This window comes from Pempheris klunzingeri, chromosome 14, assembly GCF_042242105.1.
Source record: "Pempheris klunzingeri isolate RE-2024b chromosome 14, fPemKlu1.hap1, whole genome shotgun sequence".
Lineage (NCBI taxonomy): Eukaryota > Metazoa > Chordata > Actinopteri > Acropomatiformes > Pempheridae > Pempheris > Pempheris klunzingeri.
In genome coordinates, this window is record NC_092025.1 from 96,858 (window position 1) to 122,307 (window position 25,450).

General features: G+C 43.3%; 1 protein-coding gene across 1 annotated transcript in view; it reads left to right on the plus strand.

Annotated features, from left to right (window-relative positions):
- The window catches only part of specc1 (sperm antigen with calponin homology and coiled-coil domains 1), a 68,625-nt gene that overhangs the window by 32,736 nt on the left and 10,439 nt on the right, over nt 1-25,450 (plus strand). Inside the window, exons 4-12 of the mRNA XM_070843382.1 lie at nt 3,917-5,484; nt 7,734-7,941; nt 8,295-8,368; nt 9,239-9,414; nt 13,385-13,548; nt 14,704-14,804; nt 14,910-14,985; nt 16,993-17,137; nt 18,725-18,827. Coding sequence (XP_070699483.1) covers nt 3,917-5,484; nt 7,734-7,941; nt 8,295-8,368; nt 9,239-9,414; nt 13,385-13,548; nt 14,704-14,804; nt 14,910-14,985; nt 16,993-17,137; nt 18,725-18,827 — 2,615 coding nt within the window. The remainder of the gene's footprint in view (nt 1-3,916; nt 5,485-7,733; nt 7,942-8,294; nt 8,369-9,238; nt 9,415-13,384; nt 13,549-14,703; nt 14,805-14,909; nt 14,986-16,992; nt 17,138-18,724; nt 18,828-25,450) is intronic.

The window sequence follows — 25,450 nt, forward strand, 5'->3', positions numbered from 1 at the left end:
TTAGGAAGAAAGAAGCCAGCACAGTGCATTACTGTGATCAGGGAGCTGACTTTCCATGAAATAAGTGAATGCCTTTGGATTACTGGCAGTCAGTCCGTTAGACATTTAGTTCACGTAAACAACACAATCATTTCACATGCTCAGTCTCAGGTTTGTTGAAGTTTGCAGCAAGCCTCTTTTTGTAGGTACTGTCTCATTGTACATGAAATATTCCTGGCTGCTATAATCGAGTCTTCTTCAATCCACTGTGTAAGAAATTACTCTTTTTTTCAATTTAGAAGGAGTATCAGACACCGAATTTGAAAATACTCTTTGTGACAATGTTCTCTTACATTGAGAATGATTTTCTTCTCCAAAACTGGAGTTTTGTGGTATTTGCACTTTGCTATCAATAAGAGCCAGTCTCTTAAGACTGCATTAGGATTTATTCCTTGCTAGAGGAGCAAAGCTCCTCAGTGAGCCATTTAACTGCCCATTCCACTCCTTTTCACAGATTTAGTGCTTCTCAGATGTAGCTATAAATGATCATGGACCTGAGCCGGCCTACATCGAAGACAGCACTGAATTAAAACTAAGCTAACTCTTAACCACCTTGGTCTTGGATATTTACGTTTCAATTTTTGAAAGAAAGATTTGTCTTTACGCACCGTCAGTAGAAAAAATGTTCTGTGAAGACCTTAAAGAAATGTACTTCTTGTGCACTCTTCCACATAAAAATCAGTGAACAAATTTCACTCAACTACGACTGAAGTAATTTCAAGATGATTTGTGTTTTCATTACCACCATTCATTATGCTTTGTCTGCCTTTACCAAATTTCCTCACCCACTAATATTGTTTGGCCTAAAGAGTCAGACTGCTGTAATGTTGTGTGTGAAGGATTAGGGACATTGTAATGGGATGGACATGCTCTCTTTTTCAGTAGCCTTGAAGAAATAGGGTGATTTCATTGTCTTGGCTTTGCAACATGGGTCCAAAAAACTTGATGGCACTGTGTTTGTGGAACTGCGGTTCTCACTTACTTTCTTTGTTCTTCTGCCTTTATTGTACTTGTCTCTGTTCTGCATTAAATTCGTTCATTAAGGAAAAATTAAGTGGGCGGTATAATTTACAGCAGTGCACTGCAGTACGTTAATGCACTTACCCACATTCTCGCCTGGGAGTCTTTTACAGCAGGTGACCACTGAGCAGCTCCGCTAGAGCAATTGGAGGGGGAATCCCTACTGTAGTGTTTGAGTAAGGGAAAGAACTCTCTCAGTCTCTCAGTCCAAACATCATTGTTAATTTTAGATTGTTCAAAATGGTCTGAACACATTAACAATGGTATCTATTGGTTAACTCCCATCAGTATTGTGCTGGTCTTGGAAACAGGTTGGCTAACTGGGGGTGGTTTTTATCCCCTACAGACGCGCTGATACGTTGTCAGCAGTGGCCAATATCAGCTGTTTTGTTTTTGGTCTGATAATGTTTTGATAGCCAAGTCTGCCAAATGTGGAATTTACATTTTTATAATCTTCGTCTCTGGGTTTATATCACTGAATTCATGTGTCAATAGAATGTAAGCATATAGTGCAAACGTTTAATAACCTGCGCCTGCATTTACACTCTAAAAATGCATTTTGGTATTTGTATCTGCTGGCACGGAGAAAAATCATCAGTGATTTTGAATTTCAATGTAGCGTCCTCTGCAATGACAGATAAAGTTATAAGGACTTGTGTCCATTTCAGAGGTTCTCTAACTATCTGGCGCTCTTTTGGCCTCTTGCTGTCTTGCATGTGCTGACTGCTGGCATCTCGACTGGTGTCATTCCTCTGTGCACATTAAGCAGCCGTGGTGATGTAATGGTTAAAGAGGTGGGCGATCTAAAGATGAGTGAGTTCATGTGCTCCATCTGTGTTTTATTCACTAAGTGCAAGAGGAAAACAGAATATGAAGGAACAGCAAATGAAAGGCTGTTCCACAGTCCTACTGCTGGCATCAGTCATCCTCATGGGAACGGACTGATCTTAATCATATCGGACTCCTCTCTCTCTAACAAGGACCCATTGTTCCTCTCTTTATTGCCACCTATAATGAGAATATGTTGCCATAAACATAGGGGTGAGCTGTTAGTTGTTTCTGTCTTTTTCTGCCCTGTCTGGGTGATGTTTCCTGTAGTGCATAGTAAATAGTCATGTATAACACACACTTTTAACATCTTCCATGTGACAGTACATAATTTAGGAGTGCATGCTGTCCTCATTTTGTCAGTCATGAATTCATTGTCTGTGAAGTGCAGAAAAAAGTGACTCAGTGGATCTTTGTCAAGTGCAGGTCTGTCCAGTAGCAAATTCATTGAACTGATTGGGATGAAGTGCTGCATTTGTTGATGTGAATTTAAATGACACCATCCCTTCGGTCCAAACAGGTTGGAGTGGCTTTTAACAGAGAGCCATTCAGCACTGACGGAGCTGAATTTCATTCATGAGTTTCCATTTACAATTGATATGTCTTTACCTCTCTACTTAAAGCACCTCATTTTTTCGACCACAGCTGCACATTCTGGGAATGTTAAACGGCTTTGTACCCCAGAAATTGTGCCAGTGTTGGCAGCTCCTGCCACACTTCTTAGTTTATTCAATAAGTGGATAGTCTGTGCAAAGTGCCTATCAATGACAGAGTACTTAAACTACCCACAGGGGTATAGGATTTCCATTCCAAACTAGGCCGTGTGTGTGTGTGTGTGTGTGTGTGTTGCGCGTGTGTGTGTGTGTTGCGCGTGTGTGCGTGTGTGTGTGTGTGTATATGTGTGTATGTGTGTGTTGCGCTGTCTATCTCAGCACACAGGCTGCCTGTCTAGTCTGTGCTCTGTGGGTTTGATGATGGTGTATGCGTGTGAGAGACACAGGGCTGTCTTTGTCTGTGCACTGCTTAAGCTGCTTTGTGCCTGGATGCTCCACGTGCACAGGGACCTTTGTCATCCTTTTAAACAGGCAACCCCCTTGTGTCTGCATCGTTGTTTGCTGATGATCTGAAAACAAACAATAAACCGTTTTCAGGCGGCACGCTGCTCACGCTGGGCATCAGTAAATACTCTTCATATTTGAGAGAGGGCTGGAAAAGGCTCACGCAGCGACCCACGCTGATGCCTTTTGAAATGCCACAGTTAAGCTCTGCTGCAGCAATGAATGACCACAGACGGCAACAGACAGACAGTGCCAGGCAGATGCTCTGTTGTCCAAACAGAGAACAATATGTGAATAGGGTACAGTGACCACATGAAACTGCTGAATAATACAAGCGCCTGAATGCAACACACTGTCTATTCAATTAGTGTCATTACATGATGTTAACAAATTCGTAGTCCCAACATGTAAGTATGCTGATTCCACTAACCTTCTCTTCAAGATGGTGATTCTGCAGAAAAAAGTTTTGTCTTGAGTTGCTAATTAAGAATTTCTGGAATCTGTTCTATCACCACTGGCACTGCATTTGCAGTCCAAGTGGATCTTTTTATGAATTTTATTAGTCTTAATGCATTTCCATTGCATTGTTACAATGCATCCTGTTGATTCTTGTGTTGTTTTTGTAAAATTTAAAGATACTGTAGCAATAATTCCCTTCTGCTTAACAAGAGATGGATGATGTGGCTTTTTCCGCTTTTGTACTGCTCAGTGATGAATGTAGCTTATGGTTGTTATTTATACCTACTGACAGGATATCAAGATAACTATGAAGGAATTTCTTGATGGTGTCATAGTTTGGCATTTTAGAAGCCTTTATGACTCACTCAGCCTCCTGAAGTGTCCGTGTAGCTGAAACAGAAATGAAAAACTTTTCACATTATATTTACAGTCATAAATCAAAGGGGTCCATTAACTGCTTTATGGATGCACTGTGGTAAATGTTGACGTTATGACTTTGGTCTGTGTTGCAGGTGCGCAAGCACCAAAGAAGTCTGGTATCCCAGCTCCCAGAGAAATCCCTTCTACCATAACAAGAGACCGCATCTCTCTGAGGGACCAGCTACGAGGCTCCACCACTAAGAGGATGGTTTCTAGTGCCAGCACTTCCAGCCTCTCCACCCTTTCAAAGCAGACACGTAATTCAACCAAGTCCCGTGGAGATGCAGAGGTCCAGGAAAGGAGCCTTCTGGAGTGCCAGGTGAAAGAGCTGCTGGCTGAGGCCAAAGCTAAAGACTTGGAGATTAGCAATCTCAGGATGGAGTTGCAGCGCTGCAAAGGTAAAGCATCCACTGCTTCCTCCACACCCTCAAATAACTGTGCCTCACGCCAAGAGCCCGCTGTAGATCCAGAGCAGGAACAGGTGGCAGAGGCCCTTGTGCTGGTTGGGGAGCTGAGGGAGAAGAACGGGAAGTTTCAGAGAGAGCTGGCAGTGCTCAGGGAGGAGAACCAGGCACTGAAAGAAAAGCTGCTCTGCTTGGAGGCATCACCTCTCTCTAGTACAAACACAAGCACCCCCTCTAAACCTCTGGTGAATGGCCTGCCCTCAGACTCCAACTCCTCAGGTCTGCAACAGGACAGTCTCCCTTCTACTGCCAGTCCTCTCAAAACATCTGTCTCCTCCAGCTCTGACGTCACCAAGGACTCGCCATCGCCAGACTCCTCAGAGTTTGAAAAGATCCCATCATGCTCCGAGTCAGTGAGCAGTGGTATCAGTGGGGAAGCCATTGCAGCAGGGGCAGTAACCGGTGCAGGAGGGCAGGATGTATCATTGCAGAGCCTGACAGAACAGATTCACAAGATGGAGGAGAGCCATCACAGCACAGCTGAGGAGCTGCAGGCAACTTTACAGGAGCTGGCCGACCAGCAGCAAGTGGTGCAGGAGCTGACGGCTGAGAATGAACGTCTAACTGAGGAGAAGCGACTCCTGCAGACCTCACTTCAGCAGCAGAGAGAGCGCCTGGAGGTGCTGGCCCAGAAGAATGAGGTGCTTGCTGGCCGCATTCAGGAACAAGCCCAAGCTCAGGCCCAGAGGGAGGAGGAGCTGGGTAGCCAAGGGCCTCGGCTGGCCGAGCTGGAGCAGAGATATGCCGAGCTGGTTGAAAGCTCACGCTTCGAACGGGAGAAGCTGGTGGACATCCAGCAACAGCTGACAGGCAGCCTGCGGGCACTGGAGGAAGAGCACCAGGAAGCTCAGGGCCAGGTGCGCTGTCTCAGAGAGGAGATGGACAGGCTGCAGGCCCAGCTGGACAGGGAACTGGAAGCCACAGGCCAGGCAGCGCAGGCGGCAGAGGAGCAGAGGGCAACAGCTGACTGTCTCAGACTGGAAAACAGTAGGCTGAAAGCGCAGGTGGACATTGAGAGGCAAAAGGTGGGTGAGCTGAAGGCCATGCAGTGTGCCAGTGACAGCACTGAGGTGCAAAACTTGCTGAAAACAGCCCACACTGAGAGAGACAGACTGGAGTTGGAGCTGACAGAGCTGAGGCAGGAGCTGCTACAGGCCCAGGCTGAAACTGAGCATCTGCAAGCCACAATGTCCAAGGTAGGTAGGGTGCAAGGTCACAATCCGACTTATAGTGCACTTTTGTTGTGTCTGTTGTTTAAACACAATGTGTAAGCATACGATACTGAATGTTGGAGAAATTTGGTGTTCTATTTTGTTCAGAAATATTTATGGATGGGATAGTATTGATAGTATTTAGCAGAGAATATGATGTTGTTTGAAGACAATATCAGAGACAAATGTCGTTAGCAGAGATACAGATTAATCTATGTAAAACTGGACAATTCTCTCTTGGTTAGAGAATGTCTCTTCAGTTCAAACTTTTTCCACTCGGTCGCTTCTATTGTGTTGTATCAAGTGAAGCGTGTGTAGAAACTAGGACTTGAATTAAATGTGACTCACTGTGTTCAAAAAATGTTACGTTATTTGGTGAGCTCATTAGCTGTGCTGTGTACGACAAAGCTCTCAGGAATTTTAGAATGAATAATTTACCGTAAATTGCGTCAGAGCAAAGCAAGCAGTTCATTCATTTAGAAACACCTAATTGATTTTTGTTTAGATGCTGTACTTCAGAGGTTCAGAGGTAGAGTGGGTCGTCCGTCAATCGGAAGGTCGGGGTTCGATCCCCGACATGAGTCAGCATGTTGAAGTGTCCTTGGGCAAGACCCTGAACCCCAACTTGCTCCTGAAGCAGCTTCAGTGTGTGAATGTGTGTGAAAGAACAGCCTCCTCCAGCTTAGAGTCCTCCTGAATGCATGATGAATGAGTACTCGGGCTGAATGAGTAGTTGAATTGACTAGAAGGGCTCTATACAAATACAGACCATTTACTGTCAATGCAGTCATTCAGGAATAGATTTGAGAGAGATCAAAATGCTGCAGTTAAGTTAATTGCTGTATCACCAGTCAATTCAAACCTCTAATAATTCTTGGCTCAGTCGCCATCTAAGGAATGTGAACATAAGGACACACATTTTCCAAAATTCTTCAAACGTGACCATTAGGAATGCTTTTCAGTGGGTATTTGGTACTTTTCCTCACCAGCACAACATGTGAACTCACATTCACTCAGATTATTTTCAGTAGTCACTTTGGTTTTCCCCTTCAACACCACAAACACCAGACAGGCTGATGCACTGCAGGTTTGGGATCCTGTTGGTGGTTGTTGACTCCAGAGTGAGGCGTGTCACCATCGGCTTAGTGATGTCGTCATTGTTGGACTGTCACTGTGGTGCCAACAGTAGGGTGGTCCACCAGCATGTGAGTCTGTGAGTCACGATCCTTTCCTCTGCCACATGGGTGTGAGGCTGAGGCCTCTCCATTACTTCATTCACCAACATCCTAATCTATCAGAGAGACATGGTGTCAGTGGGAGGGGGTCCTGCATAACTAAATCATTTACTTATTTCACTAGGCTGTGCTCAGAGATCTGCCTCACAGGGTCATTTCTCAGGACAACAGCAATTATCATGGCACACCGACTTCAGCTTCAGTGTAAATCAGTATCTGAAGCAAAGAACACAGAGACGCAGTCAGATCAAATCCAGATTGAACTCTTCAGACGGCGTGCACTTATTACCATTAACAAACTACTTGAATGTTTACATTGACTATTATTTCGGTGTGACCGTGTGATCACAATTGATAACCGGAACTTTAATGAAGTGACCGATGTGGAGGGTGGAAAAATCTATTGTCTGAGCACCAACAATGCAGTGTGTACTAATGGGCATTGCAAAGGATGCAAAAGGGTGTATACAGGATAATTAGACATTGAAATGGAGTTCATGTTCATCAAATAATCTAGCATATCTCAATCAATCAATCAATCAATCAATCAGCATATCTGATAAATACCATAATAACAATACCAATAGCAACAATGATAACATAATGTAGCCTGTTTTAATTACATGTGGGTTAGTGGTTTCCTCACACAGACTCTTCTTCCAGTCCTCGTGGACACACCTTTTTTGTGGAGGGTATATTTTATCTAATCTTTTGAAAGACAGAGATGTAAAAACATCATTGTCAAGATCAAATGGAAACACTGCACCACAAGAATGTCTGTAAGACATCATAAGTTATCCTGTCTTGAGCCGAAGGTGACTTAAGTGCTTCTATTTAATTAGCACAGTGACAGCCCAAAGTTACTTTCATATGAAACACTGCCTCTTTGTTTAACCCATCTCTGTACTAATCCCATCACAATCTCACAAATGCACATACACACACACACACACACACACACACACACACACACACACACACACACACACACACACACAGGTGGAAGCCAAATGCCAGCAGGTTCAGGAGCGGGCTGAGAGGAGGGAGCAGGAGCTGAGCACCCAGGTGACTTCCCTGGAGGAGGTTGGGTTCCAGGCTGAGAACCAGGTAAAGGAGCTGAAGGAGACCATCTTCGAACTGGAGGACCAGGTAGAGCAGCAGAGGGCCGTCAACTGCCACACCAACCAAGCCGTCCTGGACATGGAGAGTATGTTCCTTTCACTAGCTCGTCAGTTTTCTGTGACTCTGTGGACTCTTTTAACCTGCAGTCTTAAATGTAATGTTGAGAAATGATGTTGTATGGCTGTTTCCACAAGCTGCTGTGAATCATGGCATATGACATTGGTCTGATACTAATATCACTGCAGTGATCATAAATATTTCTAGGAAGATGTAATACTGTCCATAAGTAACTTACTTTGATAGGAAGCTGCTGTATCTTCACCACACTGACCCCTGAGCGGTTTAGTTGCGAATGCAAGGTTTAATTTATGTGAGTCCGTCTGAGTCTACGGTAAGTTTGACCTGCATTTCTCAAAAGCCTTGAATTTGTCATTGCAGATCTTGTCAAAAAGCTTGAGGAGCAGAAGGCTGAGGCAGAACGACAACTGAAAGTCCTGACTAGACAGATGAAGGTGAGAAAGTCATTAAAGCAGTCAGGACATCACAGGCTGAAGCCACATGTTCCAAGAGTTCAAACTGGGGATGTCCTGGTTACTCACTGAGCTATTTTGGCCACATGCCTTGTAACTGTGATATCCTGAAACCAGATCTGCCTTTGTCAGATGTTTGTAACACACAGTCTCCCCTTCTCCTTCTCCTTCTCCTTCTCCTTCTCCTTCTCCAGAAGCCATGAGTTTACAGTAGGCATATTGTGGTAATATGTTGTTGTGAGTGTTTTTTACCAAAATGTTTGACCTTGGAGTCATTTGTCCACTGCCCAGAAGCATCCAGGTGGGCTGTTCTGTATTTTTTGGCAGGCACGGTATTCCATGAACATCTCCTTAGCATTGTTTTCTTTAAAAAGGATATTATCAAGTGCACCACATACCATCTTCCCGGATTTCACTGTCACCTCTGTCAGTGATTCCTCACATTTCGTTCATGTGTCTGCCTGGCTAGTGACACCCAAGCCCTACTAGATGCAGAAAAAACATTTGAAAAATAGAAAATATAGAAGGCATAGCTAAAGAACAAATCTACATGGTAGTGATCTTTGCTTTTACAGTACTGAATATAGGCCTACACACTTTTTCTTTTACTTTAATGACAAGCCATCTTGCTGTTGCTTCTCAGTGTCTTTTGCCTGCTTCTTGTTGTTCTGCCCTCCTTTTATGGTTCAGATCCAGAGCTAGTCTTAGAAGTTTTAACAATTCAACAAATTTGGTTTGGGATCAAGTTTCTACTTCCACAAACATGGTGATTTCCGTCTGTATGAATTTGCCCGTATGTGTAAATACTTGCATGCATCTGTACAGTAAATATCCATACGTTTGTGTCTTTAGGATGAAAAAGAGGAGTGGCGTCGGTTCCAAGCGGACCTCCAGACGGCAGTGGTGGTGGCCAACGACATCAAGGTGGAGGCTCAGCAGGAGCTGCGTACACTCAGGAGACAGCTGCAGGAGGAGCAGGATCGCAGTGCAAAGCTTTCCACAGACCTTGAGGCCCTGCAGGGAGTCAGGTACCATCTCCACTGTACTTCTTTTTTTCAGTCCCTCCCCTTCCCAGAGTCCTCCCTTGGCTCCCCCTGTTCAGCATCGGGCTGCAGTTCCTTTCTCTCTGAACACAGTGTGGATATGAGATACCTGCCAGAGTCTTGCCATATCCTCCATCCAGTGTTTTCTACAGGCGGTACAAACATTATAATTTTAACGTCTGAAAGAAATCTCTTGCTTAAGAGTTTTCCAAAAAACCTGTTAGTTATGAAAGCAGGATAAAATATTTACCAGGATGTGTTAGATGTACACATGATTTATTTCATATCCTTGGAGTTTCAGAGTTTAAGTTCCTGGGATTTGGCAGACTCTGTTGGTAAATTAGCCATCTATTGCAGTATTTCCCTCTGTGTATTCTACTCCTCTAAGCTGCTGCCCTCTCTGTCTCTGTCTTCCACACTGACATTGCGCTACAGGAACATTCAAACCCCACTCTCCACAATAAACTACAGTACATCAATTTGAGAAAATAATTATCATTTGAAAAGGCAGATGTGGGGGTAGGTCTACTGATGCTACTTTCATTTAAGTGTGTTACAATGCAACAATGAAGTCGGTGTAAAACTGTCCTGGCTGCACTTTTCAGTGAAAAAATTCCACACCAATGTATCATGCCGTTTAAGATTCATGTAGCCTTGTTGCACTGTGGCCATGCAGTAATGTGATGTATTTATAGAGGGTGTCGTAATGGTTTGTGTGTGAGCATACTGTATGTAAGTGTGTCTGAGTGTGCACATGCCATGGTGTTTTTGACAGAGTTGTGCCCTTTAATTATCATGACAGGTCAAATATTTCCTGTGGCAAAGTCTGCTTAGATTTGCTACTGTATAGCGTTCTGTTTATCTGTGTGGCCAGTCGTGGTATAACCTTTAAAGCAACTGATCTCTAAATGATTCCTACTTGAAACATTTTCAGTTTCAGCATATCGCCTCACAAACCTCATGAGAGCAGTTTTAGCGTATAAGAAATAGTAATATTTGGTTTAAAAACAAATATGTCTCGTTCAAATTTCATGCACCCCTTGTGAATTTAGTACAGTCCATTACTGGTTTTAGACGTTGGCTAAATCAGCAAACTTTCCCCAAGATTAGCTGTTACGCTGCGTCCGCTCCCCACCTGCAGCAGCTCCCTGTGATGACTCTGTCAAAGATGTCCCTCTGACAAGCCTCCCTATGTAAAGTCCAGGTGAGTTCCCTGCCCTGTCAGCCCTCTCTCAGCCAGCCTGCCTCTCCCTGCCCTGTGTGCTGTTGCTGCTCACTGACCTTCCTATCTGTGTTTGGCTTGGTGTTGCTGCTTCAGCCTGTCTGACTCTGTCTGTCTGTCCATATGCTGGCTGACTGCACCTTCGGGACTATCTTACCGTTTTGGTTTGCTTTGCCTGGTTCTTTAAACCTGCCATTCAAGTAGATGTATCTGGTGCCACCTGCTGTTCTGTGAATGAATAACCCTTTAACTTTTTTGGTTAAATAGCAGGATGGTCTGCACGGCATGACTGGATTAAACTCATGCTATGCATCATCTGCTACAGATACATTTGCATAGTGTCTTCATCACTGGGTGATTTAGTTATGACAGACATTATGATTGACTATTAATCCTATGAGGTGTGCATGGAAATAAGTTAGAAGTCAGAAGTGCCCGGAGGTATGCTTTTCATAATACCAATGTTTAGAAGAAATGCCAGATCTCAAGTTTTGCTGCACATGTAAATGGTTGAAATAGTCCTTACGTGGTAGTTGTGTACAGTAGTACATCTTCCTTCTTCTTTTTCTTTCCAGAATAAGCACCGGAGCCACTTTTGATACCAAGACAGCAGTAGAGGGGCACTAGAGAAGTGCCCCCCCTCCCCACCGGAGCACCACGTCAAGACAGTGTTATTGTTGCACTTATTACCTTTTTGTGTCATTCTAAATGTAATGTGGCTAACCAGTCTCATTCTAAGCCACAGTGACCAGTGTAGATGCAGTACACACAGAGTCTCGTCACACAGAGACTGGTTTCCATTTGCCTGCATATCTTTTAGAACCTTTTGAATAGTAGTTTTGTTCTTTATTTCTCAATGAATGTATTCGTTCTTTGTAATTTTCTTAACCTATGTTGAAGAAATGCCATGTGTTCGAATGACTCTCCCTTTCATACTGTGCAAAGCTGATTTGTGCCTTTTTAGAATGGTCAGATGGTAGAGGGTAATGACTTACAAGAGCACCATGAAAAACGCAGGATGAAGTAGGAAGAAGACTGGGTAACTGTCACAGTAAGCATTTTTTATACCCACTATTCTATCAGAACAGTTACAAGTCAGACTTGTAACATGAGAAAATCTCAATTTCAAGGCAAGAGCGATGCAGCAGAGCTTAGTCTAGTTGATATTGAAGAACTAGGTGGCTCATGGATTTTGTGCTGGGCCTCATATTTGCTTCACTTATCATTTCTGTATCTATCAGATTACTTTCACTTTGACCTTTGTTTTCTTTAAAACTCGACATTGATGAACTGTTATAGAAAACTTCATCCTGCAGTTGGAGTGAACCTGAACGCAGTGTCATATTTAGCCTTTAGATGGCACTGTGGGACACCCAACTACCATACAGGACCGTCATCCAGGTGGACATGCTGGTGTCATCCGCTCTGCTAATGTTCGTATACACTTGTATTTTGTATTTTTGCTGATTGCTGGATTAATTTCAAATTTACAGCATATCTGTTCTTTCTGGCAGATAAAATTAAACACAGACAGGTGTACCTCAGTCCTTCTTACTCTCCTCAAGCATACCAAAAGTTCCATTTTAACTCATAGACTAAAAATACTGTGCTACAGGTTCCTAAAATGATTATTTTCCCCTTAAGTCATCATTGTAAGATGATAAATTGAACTTGTTTTCTGCCTTTCCACTTTTCAGCAACTTTACTTACAAACTAAAAAACTGTCGAATCAATCAGACATTTCATCTCAACCTCAGAGACTACTCAAGATATTTCTTCCTTTTTATACTCCAATCACTGTGTTAGCAGCATCCTCTTCAGTGTATCAGATCCTTACATTTTGTGACGTCACTGATTTTATCTTTGGGCCAAATCCTTCCACAATATTCTGTGCTGTTGTACTGTAGTAGAACGCCACATTGCAGGATCTCAGGTTCTACTCAGAGTCCAGTTGTTATCAGAGAAATTCAGTTTGTGCATTTTTACTGAAAGCCATATTGTTCTACCAGATAATAAGGTACTGGTGCTCAAAATGTAAACATTTGGAAATGCTCAAAAAGATACCATCTAGAAAAAGTGAGAAATAGTGAGAAGTCATTTTTTCTGTAGTCTGTAGTGACACCCTTTAATGAACTATACAGTGAATGTGCTGTTAATTTATTCTGCAAAGAAAGACTTGTGTCTGGTCTTGTGACTGGTTGTATGCCTGTGAAAGAGTACGTAAAACTGTATTGAATGTCTTGACTGTTGTTCATCAGGCAAATGAATAAATGAAACTCCACCAGTCCATCAGTGGTTGTGTATCTCTTTCAGTCTCCACTCTGTGGAGGTGAGTTGAGTGCAGCGTCTCAGACAGAAATTCCTTCTTTGTCATTCATTCCTCATTCATCACCGATGCAGTCAGTCCCAGTCCTTCCCTCTGTCACCTGGAGTCCAATGTTCACCAGGGGCAACGGGTGGAAAGTGTCTTGATGATTCAACTGCTCAGATTTTTCTTCCAAATTTAGATCCAGTTATCTGTAACTGGTCATCGGTTATTGACAGTTCCTTAGTTCAGACTTCCAACTATGATCACATGATGTTGTCAGGTAGTTGCTTAATATGAATAGTAAAGTCAGGGTCTTAAGTGAGTCTTCAGTTCACAAGTTTACATGTCTCATCACATTCTCCACTCCCCAGGTGTACGTGTTGTATATGTCTCTACACAGCAACCCTGTTCATTGTGTCTGTTAGGTTCCAAGGTGATGAGGTGAGGGTATCCGACTCGGATAACAGCCGTCACTGGTGCGGCATCTCCATGATCCCAACCACACCCACCGATGCCAGCGGAGATGCCGACTCGGAGCCTGGAGCTACTGTCAAATCCCTCATTAAGTCCTTTGATACTGTTGGACAGAGTGAGCACCGAACACCTCAGCACACACGCACACACACACACACAGGAAATCCCACCACAGCAGCGTAACTATAGGGAGCAGCTGCTGAGATTTCCAGATGTCTGTCATTCATTTCTCTGCAGCAAAGTCAGGTGCTGTTATGTAGGACTGTGTGGCCTGGACTGACCTCAGGCAGGATTGAGGGTTTTGCTGTTTTTGTCAGTAGAATCATTTGAAGATCTGAGATGATTTCTTTGATAAATGTGTGACTGCAGTGGTGGCATTTTCCTTTAATAACTTTAATTACTGTGGAAATTGTGCTTTTCATATATTCTTAGCAAATTCAGCCTGCATCATACATTAGCATATTTTATTTGTAGTGCATTAAAACTGTGACTTGACGGGTAAGTAGAGCTGGTGGTGCTAACTGTGTCACTATAACACTGAAGTTTTTCTGATAACTCACTTCGTCATGTCAAACACATTGTTTACAAAAAATGTCTTAAAATAAAATCCTAATCACTAATAAATTAAAAGAAATACACAGTCCGTGTCCACTTTATTAGGTACATCTGATTACATTACACATGTAATGATACCAACGTTAAAAATGGTGTTGTACTGAATCACATTGTACTGAGAGCTGTTTCCACTGTTTTGTCCTTCCTGTTTACACACATGTGGGGTGCAGAACATTAGAAACTACACTGAGCATAATGAAGTCCAGTGTGACAGCAGTACCAACTGTGACCTCAATGCTAAAGCATGATGTATTTCACACCTCAGTGACAGTGTCAACAAAAACTGAATAATACAGGCATCATAAAAGCAAACTTTAAGGCAGAGCAGGTGTATTGGATTGCATTAGATTGTGCAGGTGTACCTGATAACATGGAGAATGGGTGTGTAAGCAATATTGTGTGTACTAATCAATGTGTATGGGTAAAAGTATGGGTACTTGACAGCCGTTGATACTTGATAGTACAAACCGATTGCAGTATTCAAAACAATTAGGTCCGATCCCTAACTGTCCTACTCTGCTCCTGGTTTTAAATACACTCATTCTTCATGTACAGTAATTACACTGAAGTCACAATGAATGAACGTTATTGACTGGTGTTAAAAATTATACACTATTGGTACAATAATGAACGGATATATTATCTGGTCTTTCAGATGGACCAGCCCACACTGTTCAAATGCATTCCTCCCCAAGAAGCCCACTGAGTGGGATCCCCGTACGCACCGCTCCTGCTGCTGCTGTTTCTCCTATCCAGGTATACAGTACACCAACATATATTTCCTTTCAAATGGGAAAAAGACTAGAAGTCTTTCTAGTCAGTTTCAGACTTTTGATATATTTCTGTGTTCTGTTCTTTTAGAGACAATCATACATAAAACCACTATCAAAGACACTGGAAAAAAGGATCAATCATGGAGAATTCTCTCATCAGTATGGTATGTAGCACAGATATGAAGTCATAGTGTTTCATTTACATGTATTTCTATTTTTCATTTAGCAGTCACACTGGACCAAATAATAGGCCTCCCATGACTGCTTTTAGGTCAGTGGACAGTCATGCACTGCTATGAGTTGGTGCCTTTAGAAATGAGTAATGCTAAAGTGTCAGATGTAATTAGTCTGCACAGAGTTAAATGAACAGATAAAAAAGCCTACTGTTGTTTTTGTGGGTAGTTTTATGAATGTATTCATAGAAAGCAAACTGTAAATGTGATGACTAAGCTCTCAAACTGCAATACAAACTACAGTAATGAGTAAAACAGCTTTGACTAAATGTCAGTAAAATGGCAGATGAGAAGTTTGCATCACTCCCCTGATCTTATTTCACCACATGTCTTTTCTGAAACTTGCCTACTTGTTTAGTTGCGCCTGTGTGCAGACGTTGGCTGCAGTAAAGACTTGTTCTGGCAAGACAGGTTCCCTAAAGCAGGCTTATTTTGAGTGTTTTGAAGACTTCTAAGAACCAGTCACGCTACAATTACACTACAGTCACGCTACAGTCACGCTACAGTTACGCTACAGTCACGTTACAGTCACGTTACAGTCCCGCTACAGTTCCGCTACAGTCCTGCTGCAGTCACGCTACAGTTACGCTACAGTTACGCTACAGTCACGCTACAGTCCCGCTACAGTCACGCTACAGTCCCGCTACAGTCACGCTACAGTTACGCTACAGTCACGCTACAGTTACGCTGCATTCACGCTACAGTCACGCTACAGTTACGCTACAGTTACGCTGCATTCACGCTGCAGTCACGCTACAGTTACGCTACAGTCACGCTGCAGTTACGCTACAGTCACGCTACATTCACGCTACAGTTACGCTACAGTTACGCTACAGTCACGCTACATTCACGCTGCAGTCACGCTACAGTTACGCTACAGTCACGCTACAGTTACGCTACAGTTACGCTACATTCACGCTGCAGTCACGCTACAGTCCCGCTACAGTTACGCTGCAGTCACGCTACAGTTACGCTACAGTCACGCTACAGTCCCGCTACAGTCACGCTACAGTTACGCTACAGTTACGCTACAGTTACGCTACATTCACGCTGCAGTCACACTACAGTCACGCTACAGTTACGCTACAGTTATGCTACAGTTACGCTGCATTCACGCTGCAGTCCCGCTACAGTCACGCTACAGTCACGTTACAGTCACGCTACAGTCACGTTACAGTCACGCTACAGTCACGCTGCAGTTACGCTACAGTTATGTTACAGTCACGCTACAGTCACGCTACAGTTACGCTACTGTCACGCTACAGTGATGCTACAGTCACGCTACAGTCACGCTACAGTTCCGCTACAGTCACGCTACAGTCCCGCTACAGTGATGCTACAGTTACGCTACAGTGATGCTACAGTTACGCTACAGTCACGCTACAGTCACGCTGCAGTCCCGCTACAGTTACGCTACAGTCACGCTACAGTTACGCTACAGTCACGCTACAGTCACGCTACAGTTACGCTACAGTTACGCTACATTCACGCTGCAGTCACGCTACAGTTACGCTACAGTTATGCTACAGTTACGCTGCATTCACGCTGCAGTCCCGCTACAGTCATGCTACAGTCACGTTACAGTCACGCTACAGTCACGTTACAGTCACGCTACAGTCACGCTGCAGTTACGCTACAGTTACGTTACAGTCACGCTACAGTCACGCTACAGTTACGCTACAGTGATGCTACAGTCACGCTACAGTCACGCTGCAGTCCCGCTACAGTTACGCTACAGTCCCGCTACAGTTACGCTACAGTCACGCTACAGTCACGCTACAGTTACCTGTATCAATTTGCTTTCCATTTGTTCTATTTTTCTTCTCATATCCCTGCCTCACATGTTTATATCCTACTAACTCTTTTGTTGCAGTCCTGCTCTACTCATACTATAGTATATTATGATCCCTCTCGTTCCTGCACCCTTCACTCCTCCAGATAAGCTGTCGGGCTGCGGGGAAGACCTGAAACCAACGAGCCTAATGAGGAAGAGCCCCTCTCTGGAATCTGTAATCAAAACCCCAGCCTCCTTCAGCAGCCGCACAGCGTCCTTCAGCTGCAACCGAGGAAACAGCAAGCTCAGGTTGGCTTAACCAAACGATGTTGTCTGATAATTCACCACTTGTTTAGCTGCACAGGTTCACTTTAACCTCTTCCCTGACTTTGCAAACAACTAGAAGTAAACTTCAGTCTATATAATTACGTCTCTTCAAACAAAATGATGGTTTGCTGTTATTCACAGGACCAAGACAGAAATTGTGAAGCCAGCTTCTGAATTTGTAACCCTCATTTAATAGAAGAAGAAGCAGAAACTCCTTCTGTTGGACTGAGAACCTGTAACTCCACTTGTCTCTGAAATGTTAAAATGCTCTTACTACAAATTTTATATTAAAAAAAACAACAACTTAAGAATCCAGAAGAGGGTAGTAGAGGTTAGACAGGTTGAGATGGACTTTGTGTGGAGTAGTGACTTGAATCAGTTGTGCACTTTTTTCATTTAGGGGTTTGGTGTTAATGTAACTGTTAACTAGCAACCCTGTAGGTACTGTGATTCAGTTTTAAGTATTTAAGTCCCAGCTGAGAGAGTTTGGACTTGACCAACTTTCATAGCCAACTGTACTGATGTGGCATAAAGGGCTTTAACACAGGGTGTGGAGTGTTGGCTTATCTGAAAGGGAAGAGACAGATATTAAACAAACATGCTGCCACTTTCTGACTTGTTGCATTACTGGCTGTCATTTTACTACACATGCCACTCCTGCCTGTGCACACACCAAAATGACCAGAAGTCAACTATCACACTGAACAACAACCTCAGCTTCAACCAGGCATGCACACAGGTTCACTGTCTCAAAGAGGGTAACGATATAGCTGCTGTATCAATGCTGATAAAAACACTCCGCCTCTGCAGTATTTGTTTGGGCAGATCCTTGCTGCTTCTAGCCTTATGGTCCAAAAGCAGAGAAATAATGAATTTAACAGCTGAGCTGCTGTGACGTGTGAAATGTTTACCATGCTCAGAGCAATGACCGTGTCCCATGGTCTTCCCATGGCCTCAGCGCACACCCAAGGGAGCAGACCCTTGGAGTAATCCTGCAGATAGGCATTTGACCAATCTGTACCACTTCTTATTATGTACATTTCTATATCTGTTGTCTCTTCCTAGTGTCTTATGATAGTGCAATCAGTATACTGTGTATATAAACATTTGACAGAAGGGAGGTCAAAGAAGGACTGCTAAAGCTTTACATCCCACACTTCCAGCCAGACTGAACACTGCTGCATATAGTTGGCTTCAGTCCAGAGTAATCATGAGCCCGCTCTTCTGAACTGTGACGCAAATATACCGTGATCTTATCTTCAATCCATCATCATTCGAGATCAAATAACAGAGTAAGAATCATGGGTTTTTACATTAGGGCCTCTTATGAACTAGTTTCAGTCATGTTGAAATTATTTTCCTTTCTTACTTTCCTTCCATCTGAGCAAACAGTTTTGCCTCTTCATTAGGAAGAGAAGAATATAAAGATGATAACAGTATTGTGGGGAGTGATCAACCACCACTCTTCCCACACTTCTCATGCTCCAAATGACATGCTGTAACTGCTGTAACTGCCCCCCCCCCCGTCCTCTCTCTGAGTGATTGAGGTCTGTGTTTCCCTGGTGACAGTGTGGAACGAAAGGACCCCTTGGCTGCACTGGCGCGGGAGTACGGAGGATCTAAGAGAAACGCTCTACTGAAGTGGTGCCAGAAGAAAACAGAAGGCTATCCGGTAGGGATCACATGCCAGAGACCTCTCTCAAATACAAGACAGGCTCCATTGACTTTCACACCCTCCTCACACTCTTCAGCCCACCCCTCCGACCCCATTTTCTATTGCACAGACGCAGTATTGGTCTATCTGTGCCCTTTTCAGCCATCTCTGAGGTGTTAGACTGTGTTTGCAGACTCACCACTCGGCCACCTGCCACCTCACTGGGGATATGAAGATGTAATGGAAACAATGAAGCAAAGCACTCAGTGTCAGAGACACACTGGATTGATACATGCGTGTATATTCATACAGCCCTCCTTGTTTTCATGCATGTGCATTTGTTTATGCATTGTTATTGTGTTGTGTCCCCACCTGTGTTCCCGGTGTCCATGGAGCCAAGTGCTGACAATCACCTGGCTTAGCTGCTCCCCTTAATACCCAGTTTAAGGAGCCCATTAAACCCAGTAGGATTAGAGATTTGCCCATGTAATCATCGTGATTGTGTGCCAGCATGCCAGCTAGCTAATGCTAAAACTCTTACCACTAGGCAAACTGGTCCCAGCCTGCAAAGTCTAGGAGTCATTTCAACACTCACAGCATTCTGATAAAAGATGAATTGTTGCTACAAACATAGATGATGATGTGTCTGTCCTGTTTAGGGCCAGTCTGATAGCGTGTATCTAGGCTAGGCTTAACCTAGTGTGAAAAGACATAACATGATGATGATAACTGCTAAAAATAGACCCAGCTATCCCAGTGATAAATAGTAAGTAGTTAGAGTAATTGGATGAGTTGTCAGATCAATAGTTCCTATTTCTCAGGTACTGTGTACTTTGAGTCACCCTGCCTGCATCTGAGGTTGGGTGTTTGATGGTCACAGGGCATGTGTGCTGGTAAAAGACACACAACAGATCCTCTGTGATGGAAATATCTGAGCAGATGCAAAGAAACAGACAGAGTCTGATTAGGTGCTGGACCTGTATACAGACTGGCTGGCTCAGATGTTTAGACTGACACTCTTTTGTTTGATATGGATCTTGGACAGCAGGAGGTTACTGGAAGGTGACTAGTTCAGGAGCCACATCCACCACCAGCTGGGTGCTCATGGAAAAAAAGAACGATTCATTTACGAACTTTTCAACTCAAAGTGCTACACAGAAAATGAACAAATGAGAACTGAGACAGCTACTAACAAGAAGTTAGGTCATTAGACAGAGGAAGAAAAACGCTTTCATAAGACTTCACTGTTTGATTAGAAAGTAATGCAGCTCATGCAAAACAAAAACTACTGCACAGCAAATGTTTCCACTGTACAAATCCAAGTTTATAAAAACAAGATATTAAAAGGGATTAGAAGACTAAGTAAAGTCTAGAGGTCTACTGTCTTCAGGCACTTTACCCTCAGAGGAAGACCCCATACCTCTCCCTGCTGTGGAAGCTGCAGCTGGTCACAGCGGAGGGGATTTTTAACAAGTGATGACATATTGGGTTTATAGCTAAAGCTGCAAACATGTATCATATTTTATTTCTTTATCATATGTTTTGCATTTAAAATCTTAATCTGCAAAGTAGTAAACTAGCAGCCGTAGCCATTGAGTAAATGTAGTGAAATATTTTCCTCTGAAACGTATTGTTGTGGAGTGGAATCGAACATAAAAATACTCACGTTGAGCACAAATTATGCTTAAGTATAGTACTTGAGTAAATGTGCGTAGTTACTCTGCACCGCTGCTTGAATTTCAATGGACTGTTAAATAGTAACCAAAATGGACGTTGCAGTAGTTCAGTTGAGGGCAGTTGTATCCAACAACATGAAACCTTTAAAAGAGCCTCATTTCTATTTAGCTATGGAACGTATGATCCCCTCGCACAAAGGGCTTAGCAACACAGTGTGATTATATGCAAGTATCAGGAATGCAGTAAGACGATTTGGCTACAAGGAGTGTTTCAGTCTGTGGCATAATCAGTCCCCTCCTGGAGTAGCTGTTCTTGATTCGAGCTGTGATCCTTCATGTTTGTGTGTTCTCCCCATGTGCGCCATGTGCCTGACCTGTAATTAGATCCATTCACAGACTATTAGGCAGGTAGCCTCAAAGTATTCTATTTTTAGAACAGGTGTGAATGTAAGGGCATTTGATCTACTTGCTTATCTGATGAACATCTGTTTCCAGCCGACACCAGTGTTCTCCATGATATTTTATGCTTGTATTTGCTTGTATATTGACTTTGGTTTCTCAGCAGAGATACACAAACCCCAGCTTTTTCCTTTTTCTGCTGAATTCCACTACCTTCCATAGGGACTTCTGTTTTCTACGAAGCATGGCTACATGCTGTATGCTTGCGTGTCTGACGCGTGGTGTTTATGCTTTGCAATAAGCGACGTCCAGTTGGCTGCTCTTCAACAGAACATATGTGACCACTAGCCCCCGCTTGAGCGTCATGGTGAGCTGAGGGAAAAGGTTACTGTCAGCGGACGTGTTCATAGATCCTGTGAAAGGTCTGTGCTACGAGGCCTCTGTCCACATTGATGCCACTAATTACGCGCCAGATACCCAGAGAGGGACTGATATGTCACACAGATTGCAGCTCCAAGACAGCAGAGGCCCAGAGACTATGACGAGCGCTCGAAATACAACCACATCCAGATTGCCTGCTTTGTCTTTCTTTCTCTCCGTCAGGCTTTCTGTTCTGATAAAGGTTAGTGAGGTTTAGCTTCATCGATACATCTACATGCACTTTGCAGTCCCTCTCCTCCCTGCCATGGACTAAGGTCAGAGAGGTAATAACTCGACACTAATTGGCACTTTAGTATAGAGTCACCCTGTTGTAATTTATGCTCGGCCTCTTCAGGCTACATAATTAACGGTCACTTTGAAGAGGCAGCTTTGACCATCACTGTTCACTTTCCACCCTCTCTCTGTTTCCAACCGGTGGAGTCAGAAACAGCCTCTTATATCATGCTCATCTGCCAGCGCGCTGCCAGAAAAGCTGCTGTGTGAGACGGGGACAAAGCCGAAGGGAGTGTCAGCCTCGTGCCAGTTGTTATTACAGTCCTATTGTCGGGGGACAGCAGCGTAATTAAAGTGAAACAGAAAATGGGAGCTATTGCAAGCATGCTGGGAGATGATTTGATGTTTAGGTGCAAGTAGCTGTGTTATTATAGCTGCACACAAAGCCTGATGTCACATTTGGGCTGTTCACTGCGACCTATAAAGAGATGAGAGAAAGAAGACGAAATTGGACCACAGTGTAGAGTCTTGTGTATTTAAAAATTAAAATTAAGCTTCATCTTACCTTAATTACTTTATGTCTAGTTACGTGTGGTTTTGCCAATGCACGCTTTTCTGCTTTGTTCATGCATGTAGGTGACCAGGAAAGAAACCATGATGAAAGCAGTAACCATGGCCTACGTGCCTTAAATCATGCATGCAGTCGAGCTGCAGGTGTACGTGTGTCTATGTATGGACGTGTGTCTGCCATATGGATGTTGTCTGTGGACAGGCTGTGACAGCAAACACAGCTAGGGAAAGAAGATGGAAAACATGCCAAACAGCATGCATGTCAACACACACACACGCACACACACACACAAGAGTAGGGTGGCCGTGCTGTCACCATAGAGAAGAGCCCTTAAAGCCCTGAGGGAGAATGTGGTGTGTGAAGGGGAGTCTTTACCTTCCAGCTGCCTCCTTACCCCAGTATCACAGAGGTCCAGAGAGCAGCGACACACTAGACCTGTGCTGAACTCTGAGCAGAGGGTGACATGTGAGCCCAGACACGCTCTGTCTCACACCTCAAATGTCAGATTCTGGGAAGCACAGATCGATTAGTGAAGACCTTAAGCTGGCTCTGATTGACTATGGCATAGACTGAAGGGGCCTCTCACAGGAAATTAGTATTCACCAGCGATCCTGTGCACGTCCGCGCTGGACTGGACACAGGCTTGAAACACAAGACTGCTTTTATACAGCACATTGGTTACATTGGTTTTCAAGGAAGTTTGTAAGAGCTGGCTCACATGAGCACGTTGCTGTGCAGCCTGAAACAGGACGTCATCCTGCTCTCCATCTCAAAGGCTTTGTAGTGTTTGATTGGACATTGTGGTTGAACAGCAACCAGACTACATGACATTGTGATCCCAAAGCAAGCACATTTCACTCACAAAATCACAAAAAAAAAAATCTTAGAATCTTAAAAATGTTCAATTCAATTCAATTTTATTTGTATAGCCCAATATCACAACAGAGTGTCTCATAGTGCTTTACAAAGTTCACTGAAATAAACAAGTGTAAGCGAACAAACAATCAATCAAACAAAATGTTAGTGTCAAAACATTTGACGCACACCGTTAATCCTGTCAAAGCTGTCATCTTGTATTCAAAGGTTTTAAAAAGTGGTGATTTATAGACAATGTAGGTTACGTTCAACAAGCAAAGGCTTGCCTGAACGTCTGCTCTGTTGGAAAACGCCTCCTGCTGTATATTTATCGGGTGCTTTGATGTCTTAATTTAGGACAACTCCGGACACTTTTTTAAACTTTTTTTTTCTCAATTAGAAGCCAAACAAAAATAAATGTGCTGTTTGTTCAAGATGGGAACAATGAGCAAAGGCTCTGAACCTCAGCTGGGCCTGACAGAGCACAGCTCATCCGGCTTCGTCTGGGAAACTCACACGCACACACAAAGCTATTGAGGAGACAGGAATGGACCCCCATGCGAGTGTGGAATGGAGGTCAGACATCGAGGAGGGGAAGAAAGTAGGAGTTCAAAAAGGGAGCATTACTGTAAGCTCTAATAATGTCGGATTACCAGTAATAGTGCTGAGACCATCAGTGTAAAATGACTACAAGTAACAGTTGAGGGTCACTCCAGCTAAAATAAATGTCCTAACGTATAGTTTTTTATTTTTCAAATCATCAATAACTGTAAATACTAAACGACGTCTGGGTTAAATGTTGAGCTATAGTTCTTCTTTGAGGCAGGGGGAAGCTATTAAGAGTTAACAAATTAAAACCACTTTGAAGACAATCCAGTGGTTAAAATTTGAAGTCCATATTGAGTCCAAAAGTGAAAATAAAATCGGTGGTACGGTTATGGTTGTGTGTAAAGAATATTTTAGATAGTGAGGAGTGACATTACCTTGTGATTTAGCCGAATGATTGACACACACACCACAACTTTAAAGGGGATCATAGCTCATGTGAGTAGATTACATGTGAATACTTGAAGAGAGTCAGTACCATTTTATTAACAATGGAGTTAGACTATAGTAATCAAAATCTCTTTTATATAACCAGAATATTCATACAGACTGTGTTGTTATCAGATAGGTGAACATTTTCAATCAAAGGTAGGTGCATCATAAATCATGGGTACAGCTGACCCGTGTGCCCTCGTTGACTCTTTATCCTCCGTTAAATGGTGTATGGAGCTCCACCAGCTCTGTGACCTTCCCAGTTGCTCTGTCTTTATCTCTATCAGCCCGCCTGCCTCTGTCATTGCTCATGACTATGATTCATTGCAAGCTACATTAGGGCAACCCCCCCTTCTTTGTCTCTCTCTCTTTGTCCCTCCAATTCAAACTTTTTCTCCTCATCTTCTTCTTTCTCACATGTCATCCGTGGTTGTTTGTCTTCTTGTTGCCCAACTTGAGGTGAGGTAGAGACAAATATACTGCGACTAGCTCATCAGTCAGACGACTTCCTCAGGCTTGATGTCTCCTGCGTTCAGCCTTGAGACTGATGGCTTTTTAACAAACTATGCGTGCATATGTGTGTGTGTGCATCTGCAGTGTGATGCATTGTGCTTTTTTTTCTGATCTTGAATATTGCTGTAACAGCAAATTGGCATTTGGGTATCAAGAATCATCAGGGGCTTGACTCCATGTTCCTGGATGTGACACCGGTCCTATAGCATTCACACATAGCAGCACATAGCAAACACTTCTGCTGCACACATTGTTAGACCGCTGTCTGTGTGATGTTTAGTGCCTGGCTCATGTCCAGCTCGCCTGTGAATTGCACCTGTAAATGGTTTAGTGGAGAGGATATGTTGTCCCGGCTGGATGTGACATGGCTTTGGCCTTTAATGTTTAATATTTCCGACTGTTGGTCCCACAAAGCAACTTATTTGAGGAACATTTTTCACTCTTCTCTGGCTCACTAGTAATAAATAGTCATTATCTAGCCACAGGTTATCTTTTGTGCACAATGTAAAAAGTAAACATTTTAGATTGAATCTACAATAAATTGACCAATTTTCCATCAGTGTTTCCACTTACAGCAGTTTCTGTAGTAGCTGCAAATGTTTTTTCCGCATTGGCAGGATATTTCAAATAAGTTGTGCCTTTTTAAAAACTGCATAATTAAAAGTATGTGAATCAGTGCTGCAGCATGGGACCATTCTCCAGGAGTATGTGTGACATGTCTGAACTTTGGAACATTTTCCCCCCTAATTTGACTATTGCTGCCGTCATAGATCTTACTTGCTTTCCACTTTGGGGCAGATTAAAGGAAATACACACAGATCAACTTGACGTTCTCTCTTTTCCGCCTCTGTTCAGTCCTCTCTCTGCCCCTGCTTCTCTCTCATACTCTCTTTTTCTGAGCCCTAAAAAGCGATGGCTCGGCCTTTTGTGCCGAG